General features: G+C 37.9%; 1 protein-coding gene and 1 pseudogene across 1 annotated transcript in view; both read right to left on the bottom strand.

The window, feature by feature from the left end:
- Rps6ka5 (ribosomal protein S6 kinase A5) overlaps positions 1-27132 on the bottom strand; it is a 172494-nt gene that overhangs the window by 66562 nt on the left and 78800 nt on the right. Inside the window, exon 3 of the mRNA XM_038337483.1 lies at positions 20803-21021. Within this exon, the coding sequence (XP_038193411.1) occupies positions 20803-21021 (219 nt within the window). The remainder of the gene's footprint in view (positions 1-20802; positions 21022-27132) is intronic.
- On the bottom strand, positions 15785-15879 carry LOC119820059 (annotated as a pseudogene).

Genomic DNA, 27132 nt, shown 5'->3' with positions numbered 1-27132 from the left:
CAGTTGATTGTAAATGCGATGATTTCTGGAGTCTTGGTTCTATTTTATTGACTACATCAATTATATGTCTACACTGAAGTCACATTTTACAATCAGAATAGTATTGTAGAATTTTTTTTTATTAAAGTCTTATTATTGACCAGACTGGCTTTCAACGCTTGGGCTCAAGCACCCCTTTTCCTGCCTCTCAAGTAGTTGGCGCACATGTGTGAACATGACTTACAATACATTTTGAAATCAAGAAGTGAGTCTTCAATCTTTATTCTTTTTTCAAAACTATTGCAGTTATCCCCTTTAAGTTTCCACCTGAATGTTGAGAAGACCTTGCTAATTCTATAGGCATGACTGAAGTTTTGAGAAGGAATGTATACTAAATCTGATATCCAATTTAGGAATATTGCCACCCTAACATTTTCATTTACTTGGGTCACTTTCATCCTTTCAACAATGTGTTGTTTTATACTTCTTTTATTGCCAAACATTTTATTCTTTTTAGTCTAAGATAAATGGAATTATTTTCTTAATTTACTTTCCAGATGTTCACTGCAAGAATATCAAAACTTAGTTGTATGCTGTTCTTATATTTTTCAATTTTGCTTAACCTGATTATCAATTCTAATAGTGTTTACTGAACTCCTTAGGACTTTATAAGATCATGTCCTCTTAAAAGTTTTCTTCCTACTTTGCAATCTATAGACCTTTTGTGATCTTTCCCATCCTACAGTGTTAAATAAAGTTGTAAACATGGATATTCAGTTCATGTTCCTGATTTTAGGATAGAAACATTTTGTCTTTCATTACTAAGTATTATGCTCACTGTGGGGTTTGGTTTCGTTCTTCATATATGCTTTTAACTGGTTGAAAAGTTCACTTCCTTGCCTGTTTTAGTGGATGCTTTTCATAACAAATGAATGTTGAGTTTTAGTCAATGCTTTCTCTGTGTTTATTTAGAAGATCACATAATATTTTTTCTACTGATTCAGTATGTTGATTCTAGGTCTTTAAGACAGTCTTGTACTCCTAGGATTAATACTACTTAGTCATGCTATATAATCCTTCTTACTTATTCCTGGATTCAGTTTGGTATAATCCCAACACTTAAGTTGGGCCAAGATGCCCGGCTATGTGTTTAGGTAATTTTAACATCCAGTTAATAGTATGTTGTTCATAGTATTCTCTTGTGATTCATTTTAATTCAAAAGTCATATCGTCTATATCACTCCAGGTTTTACAGATTTATGCTTTTTTTAAAGGCTTATCAATTTGTTGTTCTTTTCAAAGAACATTTTTGCTTTCTCTGATTTTTCTGTTGTTGGCATGTTCTCTGATTGTTTTCTGATATTTATTATTTCCCTCTCTTGTATTTGCTTTGAATTAGTTTTCTTTTTTTGCTGCAATGGCTATTTGGGAGAAAGTTTGTGTATAAACTGAACTTGTACACTTTTGTCTTTGTTATTATTCCATAAGCAACACAATATAACACCGATATCTACCCTGGCAAGATTTGTTTGTTTTGTTTTGTTTGAGAAAGTCTTACCTGGCAGCTGAGGCTGTCCTCAAACTCATTGTGATTCTCCTGCCTCAGACTCCTAGCTGTTGGAATTTCAGGCATAAGCTACATACCTCGCATGGCTTTATTTTTTTCTGTTTTGTTTTTCATTATTTAATAGCCTGGCCTGGCTATTAGTCAAGTCTATCTGATCTGTAATATAAGACCTTAAATGCTGCTCCTCAGACAACAGAGTCCTGTAATTTGCATAAATTTCCCTCAATGGCTAGGTTCTCTACCTCTGCTACTATTACAAACAGCTGCTAGGCTCCACTAATTGCTATTTGATTGCTCAATTGTTTCCAATAATATTCTGAGGCACTAATTGTCCGAAAGTCTGATCTAATAAATTCAGGCTCTTAAATAAGTAGTTTGAGGACAGTACTTGAGATCTACTCTTAACCCATGTCTTTTTTGGGTTCCCTATTGCTGTAAAAAGACACTATGACCACAGCAAACTCTTATAAAGGAAACATTTAATTGTGGTGGCTTGCTTACAGTTCAGAGGTTCAGTCCATGATGGCGGGGGAGCATGGCAGCGTACAGGCAGATGAGATGTGGTGCTGGAGCTGAGAGTGCTTACATCTTGACTCAGAGGCAACAGGAAGTAAACTTTCACACTAAATGAAGCTTGAGAAAAAAAACTCAAACCCATCCCCACAATGACACACTTCCAACAGAAGGTGTGGCCCAGTTTAAAGGTGTGTCTTTCACCTCAAGGTCTGGATTAAAAGCATGTCATTCAGTCTCCTCTAACAAGGCCACACCTCCTAATAGTGCCACTCCCTATGAGTTTATGGGGGTCAAATACTTTCAAACTACTATTACACCCAGGAGGACTTTTAAGTTGCCTACATCCAAAGACTTGCTTATTGCTATAATATAGTTACTCCTCACAATCTCTACAGTACCTAAAACTGTTTCAAATACAGTTAGTTCTGTTGGTGAGTGCTTGAGATTTCTCTATTCTTATAAACAAAACAAAAAACAAAACCAAAAGTACCTCAAGTTCCATGCCCTAGAGCTGATAGTGAGGACAGTAGGCAGATTCAATTGAAGTGCCCCTGCTTAGCTGGCAGGGTGCTGGGTAAAGGCAGCAATCTCTGGCTTCTCAGCCTCCCTCTAACAGCATGGAACCCTTACTCTACAAGCAAAGCAGAACTGGGATGACCAGAGCTCTGCACTCAGCCTCCCAAGCCAGCAAGGAGCTTGCATCCTAGCAATAAGAGCTGGGTGGAAGAAAGGAATCCTCAACTTCTCAGATACTTTAATCATTCTCTGTGCCTTCTTTTTAGAGAAATGGAAGGGGTTATTGTTGAGATCAGACTACTCTAACTTATTCCTTATTGTTAAAACTCTTAAAAGATTGCTTTGTCTTTAGAGACTCCATTTTACAAGTATCACTTGACTACATTCTAACTGAAAACACAATGGCGAGAAGACTCTGCACCTTACTGGGCACCTAAACAAGGAAATGGCTCAGTTGGCAAATGTAAGACAGGCAAAGCAGTGCATCCAGTAACTCCATAACTGGGAGAGGGTTGGGGCTGTGGAGACAGCCAGTAGCCAGCCTAGGTGAAAACAAGGCAGAGAAACAATCGAGGAAAAAACCCAAGGTTGAACTTTGGCTTCCATATGCATACACACTTGAACCTGCATTTATATGTCCACTAACATGTTCATACACACAGACGCATGCTAGCATGCTTTTTTTTTTTTTTTTAAATTGAGGCAGGGCTTCTCTGTTTAACAGTCCTGGCTGTTCTGGAACTCCCTCTGCAGACCAAGCTGACCTCAAACTCATAGAGATCTGTCTGTCTCTGCCTCTCAAATGCTGAGATTACAGACGTGTGCCACTGTAGGCCCAAATTTCTACATGGTTTGACAGTCAAGTTCCGGGGCCATGGTTAGTATCTGGAGCAGTCACATACCCTTCCAGACAGGCTGTGCAGGATATGCTGCTTCTTTGCTTTGTAATTATGTAGATCGCCTGAGAAAAGGTGTCAATTCCAAGCTAGTGACAGAGCTGCAGACTTGACTATAGTCCTGCTACCCCAGAAACAGAATGTTAATGAACTTCTACCCTAGTTTACCTTGGGGGGATAAAAGGTGTTTGGATAATAAATGCGAGTGATCTTCAGGATTTGAATGAACCCTGAGACTCCCTTCCGATATTACTGTGTGAACTGTGTCTCAATTATTCCTGTGCCTCCACACTGGTCCAGAGAGGGAAAAATAGTTTATGTTGGGGCATCGGACCCCAACATTGGTGTGCCGCCACCACCCAGCTGGCACATGCAAGTTTAAAAAGAAGTATATTATCTCTCCTGTATTACCTTTAAGACACAAAATTAATTTATTCCTAAAAGTTGAACAAGTAAAATCCAATAAACCTATCAAAGTAAAACAGGCCTATATGAGCACACGGCATATTTTTAAAAATCACACCAGGAAAACTAGGCCTGAGAACTTACTAAACAGTGAAAGGGGTCCCACAATGCTCACATCTGAACCACATAAAGAGGAGCTGTCAATAACTCTCACATCCCATCATCTGACCAGTCACTATACACATCAAGTGATGTAGGAGAGTCATCTGTCTATGTGCTCCTTTCATTGGTTAATAAAGAAACTGCATTGGCCCTTTGATAGGACAGAAAATTAGGTAGGCGGAATAAACAGAACAGAATGCTGGGAAGAAGGAAATGGGTCAGTCGCCATGATTCTTCGACCTGAGACGGATGTAGGCTAGAATCTTTCCCGGTAAGCCACCATGTCGTGGTGCTACACAGATTATTAGAAATGGGTTAATCAAGATGTGAGAGTTAGCCAATAAGAGGCTGGAACTAATGGGCCAAGCAGTGTTTAAAAGAATACAATTTGTGTATTGTTATTTAGGGTGTAAAGCTAGTCATGTGAGAGCTGGGCGGGAACGCAGCCCGCTGCTCCTCCTTCTACAATCAAGGAACTGAATTCCCAAGTTTCCCTAGGGAGTTAGCTGGGCTCTGTCCCTACCCCTGACTGGGCCTACTTCAAGGCCTAGTCTAGATCTGGTTCTGCACTTATCTCTAGAACCTCCAGGATCCCATACTTTGCCGGGGCAACTCCTCTTTACCCTGAGGCTCCTCAATAGCTAGACATTGAAGCTAAGATGCCAATAAACCTCCTGGTGGGTTCCTACTATCTTATATACCACCCGTGGTGAGTCTCAATGCCATCTATATCTGCTTCCCAATTTCTCAGGAAGCCATTCTTCAACTTCGCTATAATTTCTTTAATCCATATAGATTGTTATATAGGCTGACTGATTAATTGTGATATGTAATATATGGCCTAAAAGTTAACTTGAGATTCTAATAAAAGAACCTGGTTTTGCCTCTGCTTGCTATCTAGGGAAATCAGAGTTACTAAGCAAACTGCAGAAAAAAACAACATAGCATGTGAATTTATAGTTATTCAATAAATTCTGACACTGTGGGAAGGTATCAACATATCAACATGTCCATCTATGCTTCTGACATAGTATGTGCAGTTTTTCTAGTTTGTTTTGTATTTGTATAGGAATTGTAAAGTCTGTTTTTCTGTCTCTACAAACATGCACACACACACACACACACACACACACACATACACACACAAAGGCTGTTTGGGATTTTGATCCAGACAACTTTGTACCCATAGTTTAATTTGGTGAGAACCAGAATTTTAACAATACTGAATTTCCAACCATAAACATGGTATATTTCTGTTATAAATAGCAATGCATTCTAATCTATAGAGTAAATTTATTAACCAAGTATATCATATTTTCAAAAAATATACTCTGAAAAGTTCACTTTATAGCTGTTTGGCACTTATAGAAATACAACCACACCTTGTTTTTTGTATTTTAAATCAACCATTGGCTCATGGAAGACTTGTAAGTATAGCACATAGAACTCCTTTTGCAAAACAGTTATGTCACCAAACAACTAAACTGATGCTTCATCATACAACATAATCACTTATGAATAAAAAATTTACATAAATTTATCATTACCATCTAACCCTCAATCCTGAATCTGTTATTTAATTTGTTCCCCAAGTATCTTCTAGATATGTGACTAGATCCAACTTGGAATGTATTTTCTCAAATATGCAACAAGTCCTCAATCTTTCCTGGACTTCCATAACCTTGGCACTTTAGGTTACATGTGTGTCAATTTGTAGGCCATGTGACAATGTGAACTGGCCTTACACCATCATACTCAGAAGTGCATCGTTGGGAGAGTCTTTTCTTGTGGCATCTTCTCAGTTGGTGCATTATTTCAACTCATCCTACTATCAATGATTTTCCTTTGATCATAAGGTGGTTTTCTTTGAGTTATCTACCATAAGAGAAAGTGAACCCACACTGCATCTTTATAATTAACAATCGCTTTTGGAAGGTAGTTTGAAAGTATGCAGCTATCCTAGCCCTCATTAAACATTCAGTTATTTAGCTTTATCTGAATAAATTCACGGTTTCTTATTTTATCTAAAAGGCAAGAATGTACCATTGTTAGTTACCAAACTGAAGATCCAGAAAGCCACTGTAGAATATTTGTTTACACTGCATTAAAATGTATCTATGTTTTGCCTCACCTGCCTAAGGCACATGATTGGTTTAATAAAGAACTGAAAGGCCAATAGCTAGGCAGGAGAGAATAGGTGGAACTTCTGGTCAGAGGAAGGAACACACGGTTAGAATTTATTGCAGCAAGAGACACCAACAAGACACATTGGGACTCAGATATACAGAATGGAGAGGTAAAAAACAAAAAGCCACACTGCAAAATGTGGATTATTTAAACTACAAGAGGCAGTGAGGAACAAAATTAAGTGTCTGTGTTATTTTTGGGTACTGGCGGCCCAAAAGAAACCTTGCTACAGAAAATATAGGACAAGACTAGATCCAGAGAAATACAGGGGAAGGCTTTATAGGAACATCAGCTTGAGCCATATGGGAGACACAGCACTAACCAAGACCAAGTCAGGCCAGTGGCTGAAAAGGGGTGGTTAATATAGTACAAGTTCTTGGCATAGTTCCCAGGTACTTCATGCAAAATCCAGGTACTTCATGCAAACAGGAACTGTCCAGTCCTGAATGGTTAGTACCTAAGTTTAGTTTAGAAAGTTTATTAGTTACCTTTAACATGGAAGGCCAGTTTTCAGGAGGCTGGCCCTTGTTTGTAGCTGTGTTAGTAGGGTAAGTTATAACTATTCTATGTTTAATTCTAGGGACATTATTGAGTCCTGGGTTTCCATATATGTAACGGTTTGGCTTTGCTGTGAAAACACAAAATAAGTATGAGAACTGTTAAAAGTCCTTTCTCAACATCTAATAATTTTGCCCTTTTTTGGATAGCCCTTGAATGCCTCACTGCCATAATTAATTCTGTTTTTTCTTTTCTTTCTTTCTTTCTTTCTTTCTTTCTTTCTTTCTTTCTTTCTTTCTTCCTTTCCCTTTTTTTTGAGACAGGGTCTCAATATGTAGCCCTAGCTAGCCTGGAATATACTATGTAGATCATGATAGCTTTTAACTCATACAGATCTGCCTATCTGCATCCTGAGTGCTGAGATAATAGTCATGAGACACAAAGCCTGACCTGTAGTTATGTCTCTCCTCTCCCTCCCTCCTTACCTCCCTCTGTGTGTGTACACATGAGTACAAGTGCCTCAGGAACTGAGTTACAGGAGTTGTAAGGTACTCAACATGGGTTCTGGAGTGGGATTCAGGTTCTCTGCAAGAGTAGTACATGCTTGTAACTGTTGAGCAACCTCTTCAGCCATGGATGTAATCAGTACTGCTAAAACATGCCCCTTCTAGAATTTTGACTAAAATTTTGTTGTGTTTACCAAGTCTATGCATCTTGGGAGTAATCAACTCCAAACCCTTTGTCCCCTGAGTCAAGGAGCTACTGAAATCTCCATTCAGTATCTTAGGCTTCCAGGTATGGCTTAAGTAGCTGGGCAACTTACAATTCTCTTCTGCATACTCATTTATTCTTTTGTTTGCAAGATTCTCCTCTTCCATAATCAATAGCCACTCTATTGGCCTCAAATCCCCATTTCTAACTTGTGGTGATATCTTCTTTGTGCTATCAAAAATAAAACTTGCTTGAAGATCAGAGTGCAGAGTAAGCCATACTAGTTAGCCGTAGAGGCTATGCAGTAGTGGCACACACCTTTGATCCCAGCACTTGGGATCCTAGCACTAGGGAGGTGGAGACAGGAGTGATATGGCTGAGTGGAGAGAGGAATATAAGGTAGGATAAGACATAAACTCAGAGCATTCAGTCTGAGGATTCATGGAGACAGGATTTGCCAACTTTGGTCTGAGGATTTTGTTGAGTTAAGAACTAGTGGCTGGCTGCTCTCCTTCTCTAATCTTTCAGCCTTTACCCCCTAATATCTGACTCTGGATTTTTATTAATAAGACCAACCTCTTGGATTGTGTGTAGAGGGAGATACTTTATTTTTAGAAAGAAAGGATGGATGTAGTAGTAAAAATATATACATCTTTGATATTATATAATAAAAAACATTAGCAGTAACTTTTATCAATTGTAATCCAAATCCCCTTTTAAAAATCCATTTTAAAACTTTTTTACTATATATGTGTCCACAGCATGACTGAGGTGAGAGACAACTCCCAGGCCCGGGTACTATATTGGCTCTAACACTCACACAGGACCATGTTTGCTCGAGCATTTGGTCACTCCACTCTAGCTTCAGCAAGTTTGGCAAAGCTATTCCACAGTTTAACTGTAATTACAATTGGGCTGGTGGGCTTCAGAACTTAAGAACAGTAATAGGGAACATGGTGGTTTTTTTTTTTAATTCAGTGAGCTGACTATCAAGTACTGAAACTGAGGTTCTGGGGTTATTACACCTCTTTGTTCATCAGGAGAAAAAAATGGCTCAGGTAAAATTAGAGCAAATCCACTAGGCAGTGAACCAATAAACCATATAGAAAATGGCATTGGTGTATTGCTATACTAAGTTGAATTGTGTGGTTTTAATTCTCTCAAAGGAGAGCACTGAGCTGAGTACAATGTTAAATATCTGTACTTCAGCACTCAGTAGGTAGAGGCAGAAGCATCTTGAGGTTAAGACCAGACTATATAACTTACTCAAGGTAAGTCTGAGGTATAAAGATATAAAGTCTCATCTCAAAACAATTAGAAAAAGAAACAGCATCAGAACCAGGTATTGCAAGCAAATGTTGAGCCAGAGTCACACCACTGGCTTCAAAACAGTCAGTGATACCATGAGTAGTCAAAACCTCACTGACATCAGAGGCTGAGGTTCTCGGCGCTTTAGCTCAAGAAAGCCTACCTCGGCTCTGGGTAGAGTCCTGTATTCCTGAGCTGGCACAATTCAATTTCCCACTGAAGAGGCAGTACCAACCCTGAAGTGACGAGTGCGTCAAGTGAAACCGCTGCTAGAAACACAAACACACACGTCTATCTGCCGCGTAGATCTTACCCAAGCCAGGTCATCTGCGCTGAGTAACTTCCAATAGATTATGAATCCATCTGATCTTTAGAAAATTCTTCCTAAGTCTCTACTGGCTTCTGGCACAAGTGCAAGCCTGAGTTGTTTATTTTTTGTTTCATTTGTTTTATTTAAGCCAATGCTGGTTTTAGTTTTTTATTAAATGAACACTGTCAGGAACAGCATGTGACTTCTTAGTTTTTATTCACAATTCTTCAGCTTTCACCTCTATGATTATCAATTTATACTATAATCAACAACAAAATAAAATCACAACATGCATACTCTTGGCTACTGATGCCTGCACAAAAGTAGCAACTTACTTCCCTAGAATCCGGGATAGCACTTTTGAAAGGAACTCAGTCTGGTGTCTAGCTCTGGTGTATAGTCTCAGTCTAGGCTAGACTAAAGACAAACTCACTGCTTCTGAGGCTAGCCTAAGAATAGCAAGTACAGACACTGAACACTTATGATGTACTAGTTTTATTTAGAAAGGAAAAAAATTTGATCTGTTTAATACTATAAAGTAGGTACTATTAAAATAATACTATAGTATTAGAGAAAATACAGTGGTTGTCAGAAATAAGGAAACTTGGAAGTTAAACTGCCCTGAGTCATACATCTGATTAGGTAAAGAATAAGGCTGATGAAGCCGAGCAGCAGGACTCCTCTAGACACACTGTTTTATATGCTCCCTGGGCGAATTTCCTTTCCACCTTCTCTGCTGTGCTATTTCTTCCCTTCTCAGAATGTTGGCCTTGCTAATTACTGTCAGAAAAACCACCTGAAGATCAACTATTCTACCTTCTAATATTTAAATAATTTAGGTCATGTAATTCTACATATCTTGGTCATATAACTTCACTATATTATATGCTTGTCCCAGTTAAATTTTTGAAGGCTCATCTGAAGTCAAAGATCCCTAGAGCAGGCATTCTATGGGGATTATATGCAAGATTAAAAAAGAGCTATAGTAAATACTGAGTTTAAATCTTTTCTATGGAGTCTTGATTGACCTGGTACTTGTTATGTAGCTCAGGGTACCCTTGAATTCCTAACAGTCACCCTAAGTCAGCTTTCCAAGTGCTAAGACTACAGGTATGTGGGCCACCATTCTCAGTTTAAATCTTTTTTCTTTCTAATGCTGTGTGAAGCTACAATATTCAGTGGCAGACTTTTAGCTTAGATAATTCAAGGGCAGCAACTTGTGTCTTACAACAGTGAAAACAGAGCTGTGTGTTCTTGGAGAAAGAAACAAATAGGACTTGACTTTGTCTGCAAGAATATTTGCAGCCTTACAAACCTCTTTAACTTTTCCTGAAACTATCATTTTAATCCACCTGCCTGTTCAAACAGAGGTGAAATGGGTAACAGAAAAGTGCTACATTCTCAGTTCTTACCAGAGATTAGAATCTCATGTTGTTTAAAATCAAGTACAATCAAATGTTCAGTTGTGAGAAATACTGTGTAATCCATCAAAATAATATAATAGATCTACAATATATACATCTTTCTTGTTATGCTATTGTGACTTCGGGACAAAGTCAGACAGCAGGAAGCTACAAACATGAGAAACATGATTTTAGAAAATTTGCACCCTGTTTACAGATCTACAGTATGAGGCATGAAGGGTACTTTCAAACTGTTCCTGTCTTTAGAAGGCTGAGAAAACAATCCATTACTCCATCATAAATAAGAAACTATTAAAGTTTCTCCTAGAATATAATGCCTCAACTATGACCTTATAAAAACAAAATGAATCAAGCAACCAAAAACAAAAGTTCAGCTTTCTACAACTTCAAACTTACCAAAACTGTGTAACAGTAACAAGAATCCCCATGAACCAACTATGAAAACCCAACACACATTTTGTTCATTTGCTGTGGAATTCTCTTCTCTGCTCTTACATATGTGCACATCTTTCCTGAACCAGCTGAAAACACTGTTCTCTGCTTTTAAAACTTTCCAGAGGCATTCTCTCACATAACCACATGATAAAACATCATTACCATATCTAGACTTCCTAATTAAATTGTGTCGTTTGCCTAATGTTCTTTGTAGTGACTTTATTCCACTCTAAAATCCAGTTCAAGAACATGCTGCATTAGAGCTTATGTAACATATATATGGAAGCTTCTGCCTTTCTTTTCTTGTTCCTGACATGTTTGAAGAGGAAACATCCTTTGGTATGGGCCAGTCCTCAATGTGTGATGTTCTGTCATGATCAGACAAAAGTATAAATGCCTAGAACAAATATTAGCAGATGATGTTATCTTCCTAGGCCACATGGGGGTATGGATTAGTTTTCCCAACTAATTTTGATCATGTCATTAATTTAGAATCATCAAAGTACTGATTGCCAGGTTTCTCCACTATAAAGTTACTATGTTTTCCCTTGTAATCAACTGGCAAACTATGAAGAAATGAGCTGAGATTATGCAAAATTATACTGCTTCTCACTAAACTATCACCCACTTGCTTTAGTGTGGAGTGTTGATTTTATAACTCCCTCTCTCCTTCTCTATGTCAGTATTATTCCACAAGGGAGAGCTTTGCTTCTGCCCCCATTACACTCTCTTCTTTATACCACAACAAGATGTTCTTGTTCCATTTTGTACTTTTCTCGACTTTATTTTGATACAGCTACACTGACGATCATTATCTGTCAGGGATGGCACTAAGCATTTTACAGACATCATTTCATTTAAGTCACACCACTTCAGGAAAAGTGGGACAGCAGAGGGCTGGGGAATCAAGTACTGCATCTGGCACACTCAGCTAGGAAATGCTGAAATAGTTTTCAAATAGAGAAATGTTTAAGCAAGAAATGTATGTTTACAGAGGAGCCAGTGAATAATTTAGCTCAGTTACAGCACAGGTAGCAAAGCAGAACAGAGGAGACTGAGTGGAAGAGGAGAAAGGCTGGACAGATTAGCCTGAAAGCCTGACTACAGAGTTGAATATGTCATAGTTAATCTTGATTGTCAATTTGATTGGACTGAGAGATGCCTAGATTAGACTACAGCATACCTCTAGGTAAGTCTATGCAGGCATTTCCAAAGTGCACTAGATCATGAGAAATCTAATTATTAATAGTCTAATAATTCACTGGTGAGTTCAAAATCTGAATAAAACTATGGAAAGGTGGTACAAGGTGGAGCCTGGTTAGATGAAATGTATCGCTGTGGTCATGTCTTTGACAGGTGTATCTTGGCTGTGGCCCCTTCTTGTTACTGTTCTCTGATTCCTGGGTACTAAAAGTGAAGAGTACTTTTCTTCCACACCCTTCCACCATGATGTTAAGCCTCACTACAGGCTGAGATGCAATGGAGTTAGAAATAACAGACTGGAAGTAGGAGCTGAAACAAAACTGTCCTCCTTATAAACCCAGTTGTCACAGACAAAAACAAAAATATAATTAATATGTATAACACCCATTTCAAGTAAAGTAAAAGCAATGAAGTGACCCAAACATGACAATATGACAAAAAGACTTATTAAGGCATAAATAAGAAGGGTAAACTGGGAAAGATAAAGGAAAGTAACAGGTTGTTTTTCACAGTCAGCTATTAAAATAAAGCTGCCTCTTCTGATACATGAACGTAGCAAAGGAGCTAAGCACACAGATGCCACATTATTTCTTCAGATGCCAGCCAGTTAGCTCAAGACACCTTTCTCTATTACAACAATGATACACCAATTCTTTTATGGCTGCTGGCAAAGACTTATGAACTAATATATAAAAATATCCAGCATGGTGCCCAGTGGCAAGTAAATAGTAAAACATCTAAAAGTGAGTATAAAAATATTTGTTATGACGGGTAGTGCTGGTGAATGTCTTTAATTCCAGTACTCAGGAGGCAGAGGTAAGCGGATCTCTGTGAGTTTGAGGCCAGCCTGGTCTACAAACTGAATTCCAGAACAGCTAGTGCTGTTACAGAGAGAAACCCTGTCTCAAAAAACAAAAACAAATGCTGAGACGGCAGGACAGAACTAATGGGAGACCACCAAGTCCACTTGGAATGGGACTGATGGAACATGCGACCAAATCGGACTCTCTGAAAGTGGCTGATGGTGGAGGCTGACCGAGAAGCCAAGGACAATGGCGATGGGCTTGGTCTCTACGGCATGGACAGGCTCTGTGTGAGCCTTGTCAGTTTGGTTGCTCACCTTCCTGGACCTGGAGGGAGTTGGGAGGACCTTGGACTCAACATAGTGTAGAGAACCCTGATGGCTCTTTGGCCTGGAGAGGGAGGGAGTAGGGGTATGGGTGGAGGGGAGGGGAGGGAAGGGGGAGGAGGAGGGGAGGAGATGGCAATTTTTAATAAAAAATAAATAAACTGGAAACAAACAAAACAAAACAAAACAAAAAACCAACAAAAATATTTGTCACATTCCTATCAAAACTTTTTCCTTTGTGATTCTGGTATATCAAATCTAAGATTTTCTGGCCTACAGAAAACCTAAAATCATATGGACATTCTTATTATTGTAATAGTTAAGAGTAAGAGAATATTGACAAAAATGTCTTCAAGATATATTTTATCCAGTTGGGCAGGTATTATTCAGTAGGCCAGAATCCTAAAAATGGATTGCTAAGTCACAATATATTTACATAATGAATTTGATAAATATTACATTTTATTTTTTTTTAAAAAAGCAGAAGCTAGGGTTGATAAGATGGCTCAGCGGCTAAGAGCGCACACTGTTCTTGCAGAGGAGCCAAGTTCAGTTTCTAGTTCCCACTTCAGGCATCAGGATGTTATCAACTACCTAAAACTCCAGCTCCCAAGGGTCTGAACCCCTCATCTGCACTTTCTGGGTACTGCATCCACATGCATACATCCACATAATTAAAAATAAAATCACTTTTTCTTAAAGATAGAAGCCATGTATATTCAGTATCAGTGTGTTCTATAAAAGTTGTAATTCCTGCTATCATCAGTATCTTAATTTCTTTTCCTATTGCCTTGATAAAAATACTTTGGCAAAACCAACTTTAGGAGGACAGGATTTATTCTGGTTCATAGTTCAACGGTACAGTCTATACTGGGGAAGTCAAGGTGTGGGAACTTGAAGTACCTGGTTACAATACATCCCATCAGGAAGTAGAGAAGGAAAAATACACGCTGCTGCTCAGCTCACTTTCTACATTTGTGCAGTTTAGGAATCTGTCCATGAAATGGTGCCACCCACAGTGGGTATGTCTTCCCATATCAATATAATTCCCCATAGGCATGTCTGGAGGCCCATCTTCCAAGAGATTCGATCAAGCAGACAATTAACACTAACCATCCCAATCTATATCCTTACTCACTGTCAATCTATGAGGCAGTTCCCAGATACAAATAATCTTAAATAAAGGAGAGTGAAGAAAATTTGAGTTTGTAGCAGCTAGATCTGATTTCCAGTGAAGTCAGATAAGCCACTGCAGACAGAAAGAAGATAATGATGAATCTTTAGGTAGAAGAGAGATTCTGTGAAGGTTCCTAGAAGAGAAATTATCAAGAGTCTTAGCCAAAGATAAACAATGTGAGCTATAATAACAATCAATCTGGCACGACTGTTGTAATATTGGCCTGAATGCTTTGGTGAAACACACCTTTGAAATTTCTGAGATGAAACTAAAACTCAAAAGTGACCTTCTGGCTGGATTTAAGACCTGCTCCACAGAATGAAGTCTTGACTAGTACTATAAGCCCAGCAGAACCCATGGTATGGATACCACAGGTCCAAGGGAGAACCTACTATTACTATTTTGCTAAATAGACATTATACCAAACTGCCTTCTAAATACTTACCTTTGCACTCTTGATTAGTGCAGCCCTCAGCAGAGGAGGCTGTTTTTAGAGTGGACACAGTTAAAATATTAGGACTCACAATTAGTTCAAGTGTAGAGAAAGTGACTATGGAGTGCTCAGTTGTTGAAAGGACAAGTTTTCACATACATACAAACATGCCCTCAAGATCAAGGGAACATAATAGAAGAAAGGGTAAAAAGAAGCCATACTGGGGAAGTCTGATGCAAAACCATGTCTTCTGAACATGACAGACCTATGTACTCATGGATTAACTTTATTTAACTGCGGCTACCTGTACAAGATTAGGATCATCAAAACTTCATCACAGAAGGGTAAGAGCTTATGAGACAGCACCCCTTTGTGAGGGATTACTGAGTTAATGGTAGCTGGGAAAAAGAGCACCACTTTCTTTGTTCATATAAAGTTGCCTAATAAATAACCTTCCAATCAGGCTCATGCAGAATCCCCATTTAAATTCATTGCATCACATACATTAAAAGACATAAAAGTAGGAAGGAGGCTTATTGGGAAAAAGAAAGGTTTCAGTGAAAGAAGCTGGGGAGAATAAGGAGGGTAATATGAGGAGGTGAAAATAATTAAAATTCATTATATACAAGTATTAAAATTGTCAAATTAAAAAACCTTAAGAAAAAGTAACCATAGTCTACAGGGTAATTCTGTAGAACAGATAACATAAATCAAACTTTTCAAGTGTGTATTAAACAGAGAACAGCCACTGAAAACAAAGTTACTTGCTATAAATAAAAAACATAGTATTTTTTTAGGTTAAAATGACACTTGCTCTCAATCAAACTTTTGTCTTTGAAGCATAAACTATTTATTAATTTGGTACATTTCAAAACAAAAAGGTCAAATTCAGTTGTATGTGTAACAACTTTTTCTCCTAGCACTCTTTAAAAATATGGATTACTTCAAGAATTTGCCTATCATCGTTGCATAGGGGCCATGCTAATCTTCTTTGTAGCGTTCCAATTTTAGTATATGTGGTACTCTTAGTATTTCTAGCAAGCCCTTGTATTTGAGCAAAGTGGCTAACTCCATCGTTGAAAGGGAACAGACATGTTCTTTTTGGTGGAGCACACTTAGAGGCTTTCACGACCTTTGTACACACCACTTAATGTTGAACCCAGAAATCTCCCACTGTTCTCTAATTCATTTGCTCTTATTAGCAAATGGAGAAATGCAATGGGGTTGAAAGTTCTGCTGAGAACTACAGAATTGCCTCACTGCATCTTCCTACTGAGGATGCTGGGGAAGAACCACAGGTGGAGCCAGAGAGCTGCTTCAGAGATGTTCTGTTCACAGCTTCCACAAGCCTACTTGACAGCTGACGCGAACTACAACCTCCTGCTTTCAAGGAAAGACTATTCTGCTTTCACTCTCCAGTCACACACACTACCCTTCCTATTTCAAGTTTCGTGTGCCCCCTCATACGATGTCTCCTTACAGTTCATCACAGTCACCACAGAAAACGTTCTCAGTCTTGAGAATTAGTTGTATGAACTTAAAAGGAGGAACGTCTGGCAGCAGTTCCTGTCTGTTCTGTGACATTAGTGACTACAATGCACAATGAACCATTGTTACCATCATCAATCATCAACACCTTTGCAATTTCTGAGATGAAACTAAAACTCAAAAATGAACTCTAATGTCTTAAACATCCAACTCTTATTGAAATGATAACACATGAGGACAGAACTGTCTACAAGACTGATGTAGCATTTATTAAGAATGTTCCTAGGCATCACTCTTGTAAGTACACTTGTAATTTGCTTCTTTAATGTATGATGAGTCCTGATGATTAATCTGACTGATTATTAAAGCCAAAGATCAGCTGGTGTTTTGAAAAAAAAAATCACCATTTTCAGACACTACTAAAAGAGAAACTGTTTTGTTCAGATTATTTCCCACATAGAATTCCAACTTCTGTTGAAATAATAAGCTCTAAAAAAGAGAAGAATAGATGAAAATGTTTTTATATTTCTTGTATCAACACAGGTAGAGAAAAAGTTATAAAGGAGTAAGCTGTCCATGTTGTAAGATTTGGAAAAGCTGCAAGAAATACAAAGGAGAAAACTCCACTGTGTGTGTGTGTGTGTGTGTGTGTGTGTGTATGTGTGTGTGTGTGTGTGATACAGTTAAGATAAACGAGCTACAGAGCCATTAATGTTATAGAGTAACATTTTAAACACAAATGTGATTTAATGGGGTTGGAGAGATGACTCAGTCAGTAACTGCCTTGCTATTATGGGAAGACTTGAGTTTAATCCCCAGAACCCACATAAAAAGCCAGATATGGAGACACATATCTGTAATCCTAGAGCTGGGGAGGCCAAGACAAAAGAATTCCTATGGGGCCTTTTGAATTCCTAGTCTTGCCTAATTGATGAGATAGATCCATGTTCAGTGAAAGACCCTGTCTCAAAAAATAAGGTGGAGATAGAGTGTGGACAATACTAATGTCAACCACCTCTGGCTTCCACATGTGTGTGCAAGCGTGCGTGTACATGAACACACACACACACACACACACACACACACTTTCAAGAGACGGGTTTAGAGCAAGGACTATCAAATAATAACTCAGAGGGCAAATGTAGTCCACTACCAATCGTATAAGTAAAATTTTTATTGGAACTGTATTATGCCTATTTGTTTACTACAATCTATGGTCAAAGAGACTGAAAAGCCTGCAAAGCTTAAAATAGTTACCATCTGGCCCTTTACTGGTCAGAAAAAGTACTGCTTACTGATTTAGAGAATGGCAGATAGAATATAAACAAATGAGAGATAATTATAATTAAAGCTTATTGTGGGAAGCAATCATACACACTCAGTTCTGTTAGAAATACTAGTCTATTCCATAACTAAATACAAATGTCACAGATAGCATCTGGTAAGATACTATCATTATAATGATCTTATTTGGAGAAGCCTGTGCCAACCAAGCACATTTTATCCCCCTGGAGTTAGCCATGTCAAGCACTCTGCAGTGAGCCATGATTTGATGTTAGCCTAGATTTGAATCTCTAAAACATCCTGAAAAACAGCAGGGATGGCTATAAATCTCCTTGAGTTAAATGTTCAGGAAAAGAAGAGATACAGAAAAGTCACAGACACCAACAGGTCCTAGGGCAGGCTGAGAGGGAACAAGGCAGTAAGATCCCAAGGTATAAAATTACTGTAAAAAAAAGAGTCTTCCAGCTATAAGATACAGCAGGTGCTGTTTACGATAGAAACGATGGCAAGTTCAATATTAATCCAAGACACACAAGTAGAAAGAAAATGTTTAACCACTCTTGAAGATCTTAGACGCAGATTCCTACAAGCAAGGACAGTCCATCTTCTTGAACAGGACTAACCACTATCACCAACATGTCAGTGTGCTCAAAGTTAATTTTTTTAACTTAAAGAAATGCCAATAAAACCCACTAACAAGATTTTCTTCGCCTAGAACAAAACAATTTTACTATAAAGCTCATGTTGAAATGACAGGAAATAGCCTTCCATAAAGTTCTAAATATCAGCAATAAAAAGCAAGGGTTACTGGAGAACTGGCATTACTGAATACTAGAATACATTGTACAGCTAAAGGTATTCCATTATGATGCTCTAGCATTATTCAATAAGTCAAACAGAAGAGAAGGTTAAGAAACATATCCAAACACATATGAGACAGTCTTCGATGAAAAAGGCTGCACAAGTCAGGGTAAAGAATGAGCTTTTCTCTTAGTAATGCAGAAAAACTGAGTGGCCATCTAAAAAGCTAGATCCTTATTTCTTGTCCTACTCAAACAAAAACTCTACTTGGATCAAAGTTCTCCACACAAAAACAAGAACCATGTAAATACTAAAGAAAAAAGAAACCAGTGAATTCCTTTATATACTTAACAGAACAGAAAGTCTTTCAATTATGACTCAAAATTGAGGGCCATAAAGATAATTTTAAAAATAAATTCTACTATATAAAAATTTGTTTGATAAAAGGATTGTAAACAAAGTTAAAAAATAAAAAATGTGGAAATACTTATTACAAATGGATAATCTTTCTAAGAGATCCTAGAAACTGAGAAAAAAATGAGCAGAGAGTACAAATAAGCAATTCTCAGAACTATACAAACTGAGAACATATCATGTGGCTCTTCGAGAATATAAAAAGATGCCAGCCTCAGGAGAGAAAAATTTTAAAACATTTATCCTACAATGACACACTCCTCCTCATTTAAAAGATGTACAAAAATCCAGAAATTTGGTGATGCACTCTGTAAAGAAATACACACAAGCATGCAATGGAAGAACTTCTGACACAATCACAGATGGTTAAAATATAGATTCTGCTCAAATGATTTTTCTATGAAACTTGAAAGCAATCTATGTGTAAGTTAAATCCTGAAAGAACAACATAAGACAAAACTACACACAACTTAAGAATCCAGTCATAAGGAACTACAAGAACACAATGCAGAAATTTAAAAGACCAAGGAAAATATTTATAAATTGATATGAAGCTGACATAACTTTTCTGTTATATTAATGATGTTTTAGTATGCTAATCATATAGTTTCAAAATCCCACACAGAACAACTTACTTTTAAGGGGAAAAATATCAGATTATAATGAAGCACTCATGTAGTTATCTACTAATCCAATTCCAGCACTCTGAATTAGTAACAACCAGATAAGAGATTTCTCTTAATGCTTTACAATATAAATATTCCTACTATATAGTCCAGCCCCAAATGTCTAACTTCAATCTATTTAGCCTTTCTATCTAACTTCACAAATACTGAAATTCAGTAGAAGTAAAAATAATCTAAAAGACATAGGCAAGGAAGTTTTTCTGGACTGGCCAAGCCCTTTGTAATTTGTCACAGACTTGTTTGGCTGATGACCACACACTCTTTGCAGTTCCCCCTCAGCAATATATAAATCAAGGCTGATCATGTGTTGGCAGAAGACTACCTGAGTTCCTAGATGAGCTGTGCATTCATTCCACTCTCAGTACATTCATACGCTGCTCTCAGGCTGCCAGTATGAAGAAGCTGACTTGTACTAAAGGATGGGAAGCCACATTGGAGAGAAACAAGTTGGCCCAGTGAACAATGGCACCGATTGTCAGATACGAAACTCTACCATGGATCTTCTGAAGAGGCTTGCTCTTCTACTACATACCATGTAAGTGAGAACAGTCTAAAACAGCAGAGAAATGGCCTTCCCAGCTTCCCAAAATCTTAGGAAAATATGTCATTGTTTAGCTACTCTATTCTAGGTGGTTTGTTGGACAGCTATAGATAAATTAAATAACTGAATATTGAGTAAAATGAAAACATGTTAGTTAGGAAATGTTTTATTCACTGTTCTATTTCTGTGAGGAAACATAATAACCAAGGCAACTCTTACAAAAGAAGAATTTAATTGGGGGCTTGCGTACAGTTTTATAGGTCTAGTTCATCATCACCAAGGCAGGGAGTATGGAAAGTATACAGGCAGGCACTGGAGCAGTAACCGAGAGTGCTACATCCTGATCCAGAGAGACAGAGACAGAGACACAGAGAGAAACAGAGAGACAAGACAGAGACACAGATAGAGAATGGCCTAACTATTGGCTTCCATAACTATCTCCTATGTCAGCCCAAACCTACATACTTTTGAAAACTAACGTACAAATCAGAGCCCACTTGGCCATCAAGTTCCTTGCATTTTCTTAGATGCACATTAAATAATAATGGAGTATGGAATAGAGGTATGCAAATTTCTTTACGCTAGGAGTCTAACTTCCAAAGCAAAATGCTAACAGAAATGCCACCACAAAGAGACAAATGAGAAACAAAACAATTTCTTCTAAGTCCATACTATGTTGCCTCAAGACCTAAAGAAAATGTTCTCATAGAAAGTATGACAATGGACACTTACCTAAGATGAGATGAAGTTTAGTCTCTGTCTGGAAAGCATAGTGCAATGTCACCAAAAATGGTGACTGTCTAATGTGCTCCAGAACTTGCCGTTCTGTCCTTGTATGCTCTGTAGTTTTAGCCTTTTGAACTATTGTTGCCTTTTTCAAAACTTTCATGGCATACAGCTTTCCAGCATCATGACCGCTTATTTTGCGAACTAGAAATACTTTCCCATAAGCTGAAAAAAAAAGAAAAAAAATTCCATAAGCTGGAAAAAAAGAATTAAAATGCTACATTGGCAGAGTCATAATTTATAAAAATAAAATTAATGTGCCCAGCCAACACACACACAAACACTCTTTCAAGGGAAAAGCATGCTCAGTGCTATTTCAAATAGCTCTTTGATAATTTCTTCAGCCTTTTACCAAAGATATTTCTAGGTCTAACTCCCAGTATTTACATATTTAGCCACTGCTGATGAAGTTCTGCTTTGACTCTAAATGTTATTCTCTTCTCAATATTTTTAGGTCTGAGAAACTAACTGTTACTATGGTCAGCTAACCACAGTCCAATTCAGGAACAAGTAGGACATTTTCAACAGCAGATAAAACCTTGAAGTATATATTTGCTACTGAATTTCACTCTTCATTTTCTTCCTTCCTTCCTTTCTTTTTGATTTATTTATTTGTTTATTTTTAAGACAGGGTCTCAGTATGTATCCCAGCCTGGCCTTGACCTTATGTCCTTCTATCTCAGTTTCCTAACGTCTGAGATTCCAGATGACAATCATTATTTCCAGTCTCTAAGAGTTGTTTTTCTTTTCCTTTTCCATCTTCATGTGTATGCTTGTTTGCATGTGTGTGAACATGCTTGTTCACATGCATATGGAGGTCAGAAATTGATGTCAGGAATCATCTTTGATTGCTTTTCCACCTTAATCATTTACGTGGTCTCTCAATAAAATTCAGAATTCACCAATACCGCTAGTTTTGCTAGCCAGTTTGCTCTTGGAATCCTCTGTCCACCTTTCAATCTTGCTGGAATTACAGGCAGTTCACAAAGCCAACCCTCAAAAAATTACTTCGCTCAACTGCTGACTGAGATGAACCTAGCAGACAGGTTATACCATGAAAGACCTAAATAACAACGCCCCCATTCAGCAGGAAGCAGTTTGGAGAGAAATAACTGCGCCCATTTTCCCAAATATTGTTTATAAATGTTCTTTACATTTAAAGGGGGATATGATATAGAGATGAATAATTTGCATTGGTATGGATTTTAAGGTCAATTTTTTATATGTATATGTATTTCTGATCTTGATTAAGGTATTGTGATTGTGTAGTTCATTTAAAAATGTAATGTATAATTAGAAAATATAGGTTGTTAATGGATAATCATTGATAATAGTTAAGCTTGTAGTCATGTTATTAGATTTTCTAGATAGGTAGAGATATATTTCAGTTAGATAGACATTCTTCATATCTTTCAAAGACTGCAGAATATGGCATTTAATGTTTTAATAACTTAGGGTTTTTCATGACAATGAGACACGTCTGCTCCTGGCAGCACCAATCTACTTCGAGAGGAAGATGGGCATCGAAGAGGCTACTTATGGAGTTTGTTAGCCATTTGGGCAAGAAACTGCTCTTGCCTGGACTGTTGCATAAACTGGACACAAGGAACCCACAGAAAGAGGACTGCTGAACTTGCCTAAAGGTGAGATGGTCTTTCAGGGTTCCTGATTCATGAAAGAGTCTGCGAGACGTTATGCAGGACACAGCAGAAAGTGACTGAACTGTCTTTGGAATTTCCTGTTTCATGGAAATGTCTGCTGGACACTATGGGCCTGAAGGCTGAAGATGGATGTCCCAACGGTACGGAGAAACTTTAGGTGACTGTCCAGGCAGCGAGTTGTCTCTGTCATTTCTAGAGTTTGAAAGTTGCAAATGACTTGTTTACTTAGGTAATATTATATCCTTCTGGAGTCTTTGATGGAGTTGAAGAATAGATAGTTATAGATTTCCTTAGTTATGATAAAAGATAAAATAGATTTAAATATTGTAACTGTAATTTTTGCTTGATAACTGTTTTGTTATATGTAATTTTGCTATGTTAAAGTTGAAGCATTTCTTTTTTGTTTAAACAGAAAAAGGGGAAATGATGGAGGAGAGTTATCTGTCTATGTTACTTTCATTGGTTAATTAATAAAGAAAACTGCCTTGGCCCTTTAAGAGACAGAAAATTAGGTAGGTGGAGTAGACAGAACAGAATGCTGGGTAGCAGGAGTGGCGAGACGCTTCAGGGAGTCGACATAGTGAGTCTCCATGCTTCTCCTCTCCGAGATGGACGCAGGTTAAGATCTCTCCTGGTAAGCCACACCTCGTGGTGCTACACAGATTACTAAATATGGGTTAAAGGAAGATGTGAGAATTAGGCAATAAGAGGCTGAAACTATTGGCCAGGCAGTATTTAAATGAATACAGTTTCCGTGTAATTATTTTGGGTAAAGCTAGCCAGGTGGCGGGACACAGCCCGCCCTTCCTTCTACACTGGAGCTCCAAACTCTGGCCCTCACACTTGAGTTGGAAGCACTTTAACCACACTGAACCATCTCTCCAGTGCTCCAAGGCAGTTCTTAGTAAGAATCTAATACACACAAATAAATGAAGTACTTCAAGCATTCCAATACATTTATTCTTTTAGAACCAAAGCAACATAAACAGACATAGCATAAAACAAAAGAGATCTTTACAGTTAACAAACATTAAAATAAATAGAATATAGACAGAAACCCCTTAAATCTCTAGACAAAAATAATTTACGGCTCCCTGGGTCATTCTCATGTTTCATAAGTGAAGTTTGTAGGAGGCACAATACTGTATGTGGTACTGCTCCTCCAAGTTGAAGAATTAGAGTTTTGTGGGAAGAACAGCTTTCCTGAATTTATTTCCCCAAGGAGGATAGGGAGGTGGAAGGAAGAGGGGGCAGGAAAAGAGGAGGAGAAGAAGAGGAGAAGGGAGAAAGAAGGAAAGGAGGAAAAAGGGGAGAGGGAGGGCTGTGAAATTCAAATGAGTCTTGGAATGGTAATGCTCAATTCTATTTCAGGAATTAAATGCTTTACTCAGATCACTATGAGTTGGGCTCAGTTTTGATACAGGTCTCAGCTACTATTACCTTGCTCATAGCTCCCTGTATTTAACCCAGAATTCGATTATCAGTCATCTACTAAAGTAAGAGAGCTTTACGGGAAAAGCTCTCCACTCTGTTATTCAGTTCTGTTCTTTAAGAACTAGATCAGTACTGACACTTGATATGCCACAGACCAATGCTAGATTAGACTAATCCTGAGGGAACTATTCCAACACTTGAGATGGAATAGCCCATGCCAGGCTCTCAGCTAAACACACCCTCTACATATGGATTCACTTTTCACTTAATCCTCACCAGTGAAGTGGGTACTTTCAGTAGTTCTATTTCAGAGATAAGGAAATGAGTTCAGAGAAACTAAGGAACTGACCAGAAGACTTGATCTAGAGAAAAGATAAATAAATGAACAAGTGTGTGTTTCAAGCGAGCCCTGCACCCATCTACTGCCTGACTGGCAAAGGAGTCCTCCATCCTCAGGATTCTAGATTATGGATCCCAGAAAAAAGGGACTCTACTCTATGGCTTCTTCCTTGCTCTCTCACTCCCTTTCTCTTTCTTAGAAGTTCCCAAGATAATAATGACATTTTCAAGAGAGGAAAAAAGAAAGCAGTGGCAGTACAGTCCTGATTCAAATCTAAGTAGTGACTCCCAGGATCACTCCACCTATAAATGAATAAACAACCAAATTCCTCCTGAATGCTAGAAACCTGATTTTCTAGATTATAATAAACCAATGGTATATTGTTTAACATACCCCGGAAGACAGAAAAGCTTCAAAAAAAGTTTGTGTTATATTTAAGTATGTGTGATAATTACAGGTTGAGCTCTCAGAAAGGCTGAAGTGAATCAAGAAAGAAAATTACAACTTTCAGGAGCTAACAAATCAACCAAAAGAATGAAACTGGAACAGCATATTTTGTACAGCAGCAATGAAACCAAGATAAAAACCATTCTAATGATATGTACTTTATCTTCCAACAGAGGAAGCCACTACACAAACTGGGGAGGAAGTAAAGTCCTGTTCAGCCAGTCTTGGTGTTTCCATGCTCCTTACAACATACACAGTACCTACCCCAACTTACATTCTTCCAGATGCCAATCTCTAGAATGCTATGGTCCTAAAAGTTATGAAATCTATCTAGTATATGAATGTTAGAATCATTTCTATATCAGCACAACACTGGAAAGAGCTTCTTCCTAGCACACCGTAATCATCTGTGACAAAAGAGTGTGGGTCCTGTGACAGGTACATTGTATAAGCAACTAAAATCAGGTACTTCAGACAAATTACCTTTTTCATTTCTTAAAACATCTCCATAAGAGGGGCTGGATGGTCATCTCAAATGACAGAAGAGAAAACTCAATACAGAAAAATTGCTCACTCAGTTATGATCACATTTACCCATTTGGCCCAACTTCTAGGTGCACACTCTTAGCTCTGCTTCTGCTGATTCCCTTAAATGAGTGATTGTATCAGGAAATAAATAAGAAATCAGCTGTTAAACAGAAGCCACAATGCAGGTAAGGCAATCTAACAGTGCAATGAACCCAGTGTTGTTACTTCTGAGAAAAAAAAATGCAAGGCAGCCCACTATTTCATTAATGATCAGCTCTAAACAGTAGAAAATGTTCTTCATGTTGAGTAAAAACAGCTTTGTTGTAAATATTATTTGCCGAACCTTCGATACCATTTGGATATATATATATATATATATATATATATATATATATATATATATTTAAGTTTCTGTCTTGCCCAGCTGCAGCTGTTCAATCCTAAAGAAACAGACAGAGGCAGTGTATAAATTATAAACTGTTAGGCCTATTAGCTCAATCTTACAACTTAAATTAACCCATAATTCTTATCTATGTTTAGTACGTAGCTTGGTACTTTTGCTTCCTCTGAGTCTGGCTGGTCACTGACTCTTTCCAGAATTCTCTTAGTCTGGTTACCCGCCTATACTTCCTGCCTGACTACTGGCCAATCTGTGTTTTATTAAATCAATGTGAGTAACAAATCTTTACGGTGTACAAGAGCATTATCCTGCAGCATTTCCCCTTTTTTCTTTTCAAAACAAGCTCTCTGAATCTAATCAAAAATTTTTAACTTTTCTTTTCTGACTATTATCCATAACAACTTGTAATCAACACTCTAAACAAAGACAAACATTCATAATCCAGTTTTTGGGTATGTGGGCATAGTTTCCTAGGCTACGTCCTGCTGACTAGGGGCACTGATAATCTTATGGTGACCCAAAGAAAATTTAGGATTATGGTCAAATCCTGACTAGAGTATTCTGTGAGGCTGGGTCATCTTAGCCAGCAGTCTTGAGGCTGTTCTGCATGTAGAACTCAGCAGAAACTACGATAGAGGTACTCTGAAACATTGAATCATCTGGGCCATCCATTCCCACTAGAGATTTTTCGGGGGAGGTGGGTGGTTCTTCCTTAATCAAACCTTATTTCTCTTAACCCAGAATAAATCCACAGCCTCTCATTTGCTGTGGAATCAAAAGCAAAACCTATTCTCCAAAGTAACATATCTTTTGACTTAAACTTTGAAGTCAAGCTATTTTCAAACTATATAGGTTGAATTAATCCAGCAGCATTTATAATCAAATGTCTTTTAGCTGCTGTTACTCCTTTCTCAGCAGTCAAACAATTCAAAACAACACATTAACATATAACATCCAGAATCTCTGTGTATTTTCCATCTTTATGTGGCTTTTATTTCTTATTCTATTTCTTTTTTAAAAGACTTTTTCTATCCTTTTTCTTTTCTCTCTCAAGCCTATGCATAATTTTAAACACACTGTAAACTGTTTAGAGGTTTTTCTTTGTCTTTTTTTTAGTCTGAATCTATCTTTACTGTATATCACTTTTTTTGACCACGGGAGTCTTTAATCTGCTATGCAGCATGGGCTAGGATTAAAGTGGCAGCTTTGGCAGCTGGCTCTGCCCATTCCGTGGCTTCCTGAGAGTCTAGCTTCATGGCAGAAGTATCGGTGGGAGCCACATTTATTGCCACAACTCTGTGGAGTTTCTAGGTACATGCCACCACAAAGAAGCATGATGCTGACAGCTCATAAACACCATTTAAGTGTTAGGTGGCAGATCCTCTTAAAAGAGCAACCATGTGGTTTTCACTGCTAATGATGAGTCAGGAAGCCTTTCTTAAAGGAGCTGCACCTCTGCTTACCAC

The sequence above is a fragment of the Arvicola amphibius genome, chromosome 7 (assembly GCF_903992535.2).
Source record: "Arvicola amphibius chromosome 7, mArvAmp1.2, whole genome shotgun sequence".
Classification (NCBI taxonomy): Eukaryota; Metazoa; Chordata; class Mammalia; order Rodentia; family Cricetidae; genus Arvicola; species Arvicola amphibius.
The sequence above is the reverse complement of the archived record's forward strand: the minus strand, read 5'-3'. Positions and strand labels throughout refer to the sequence as shown.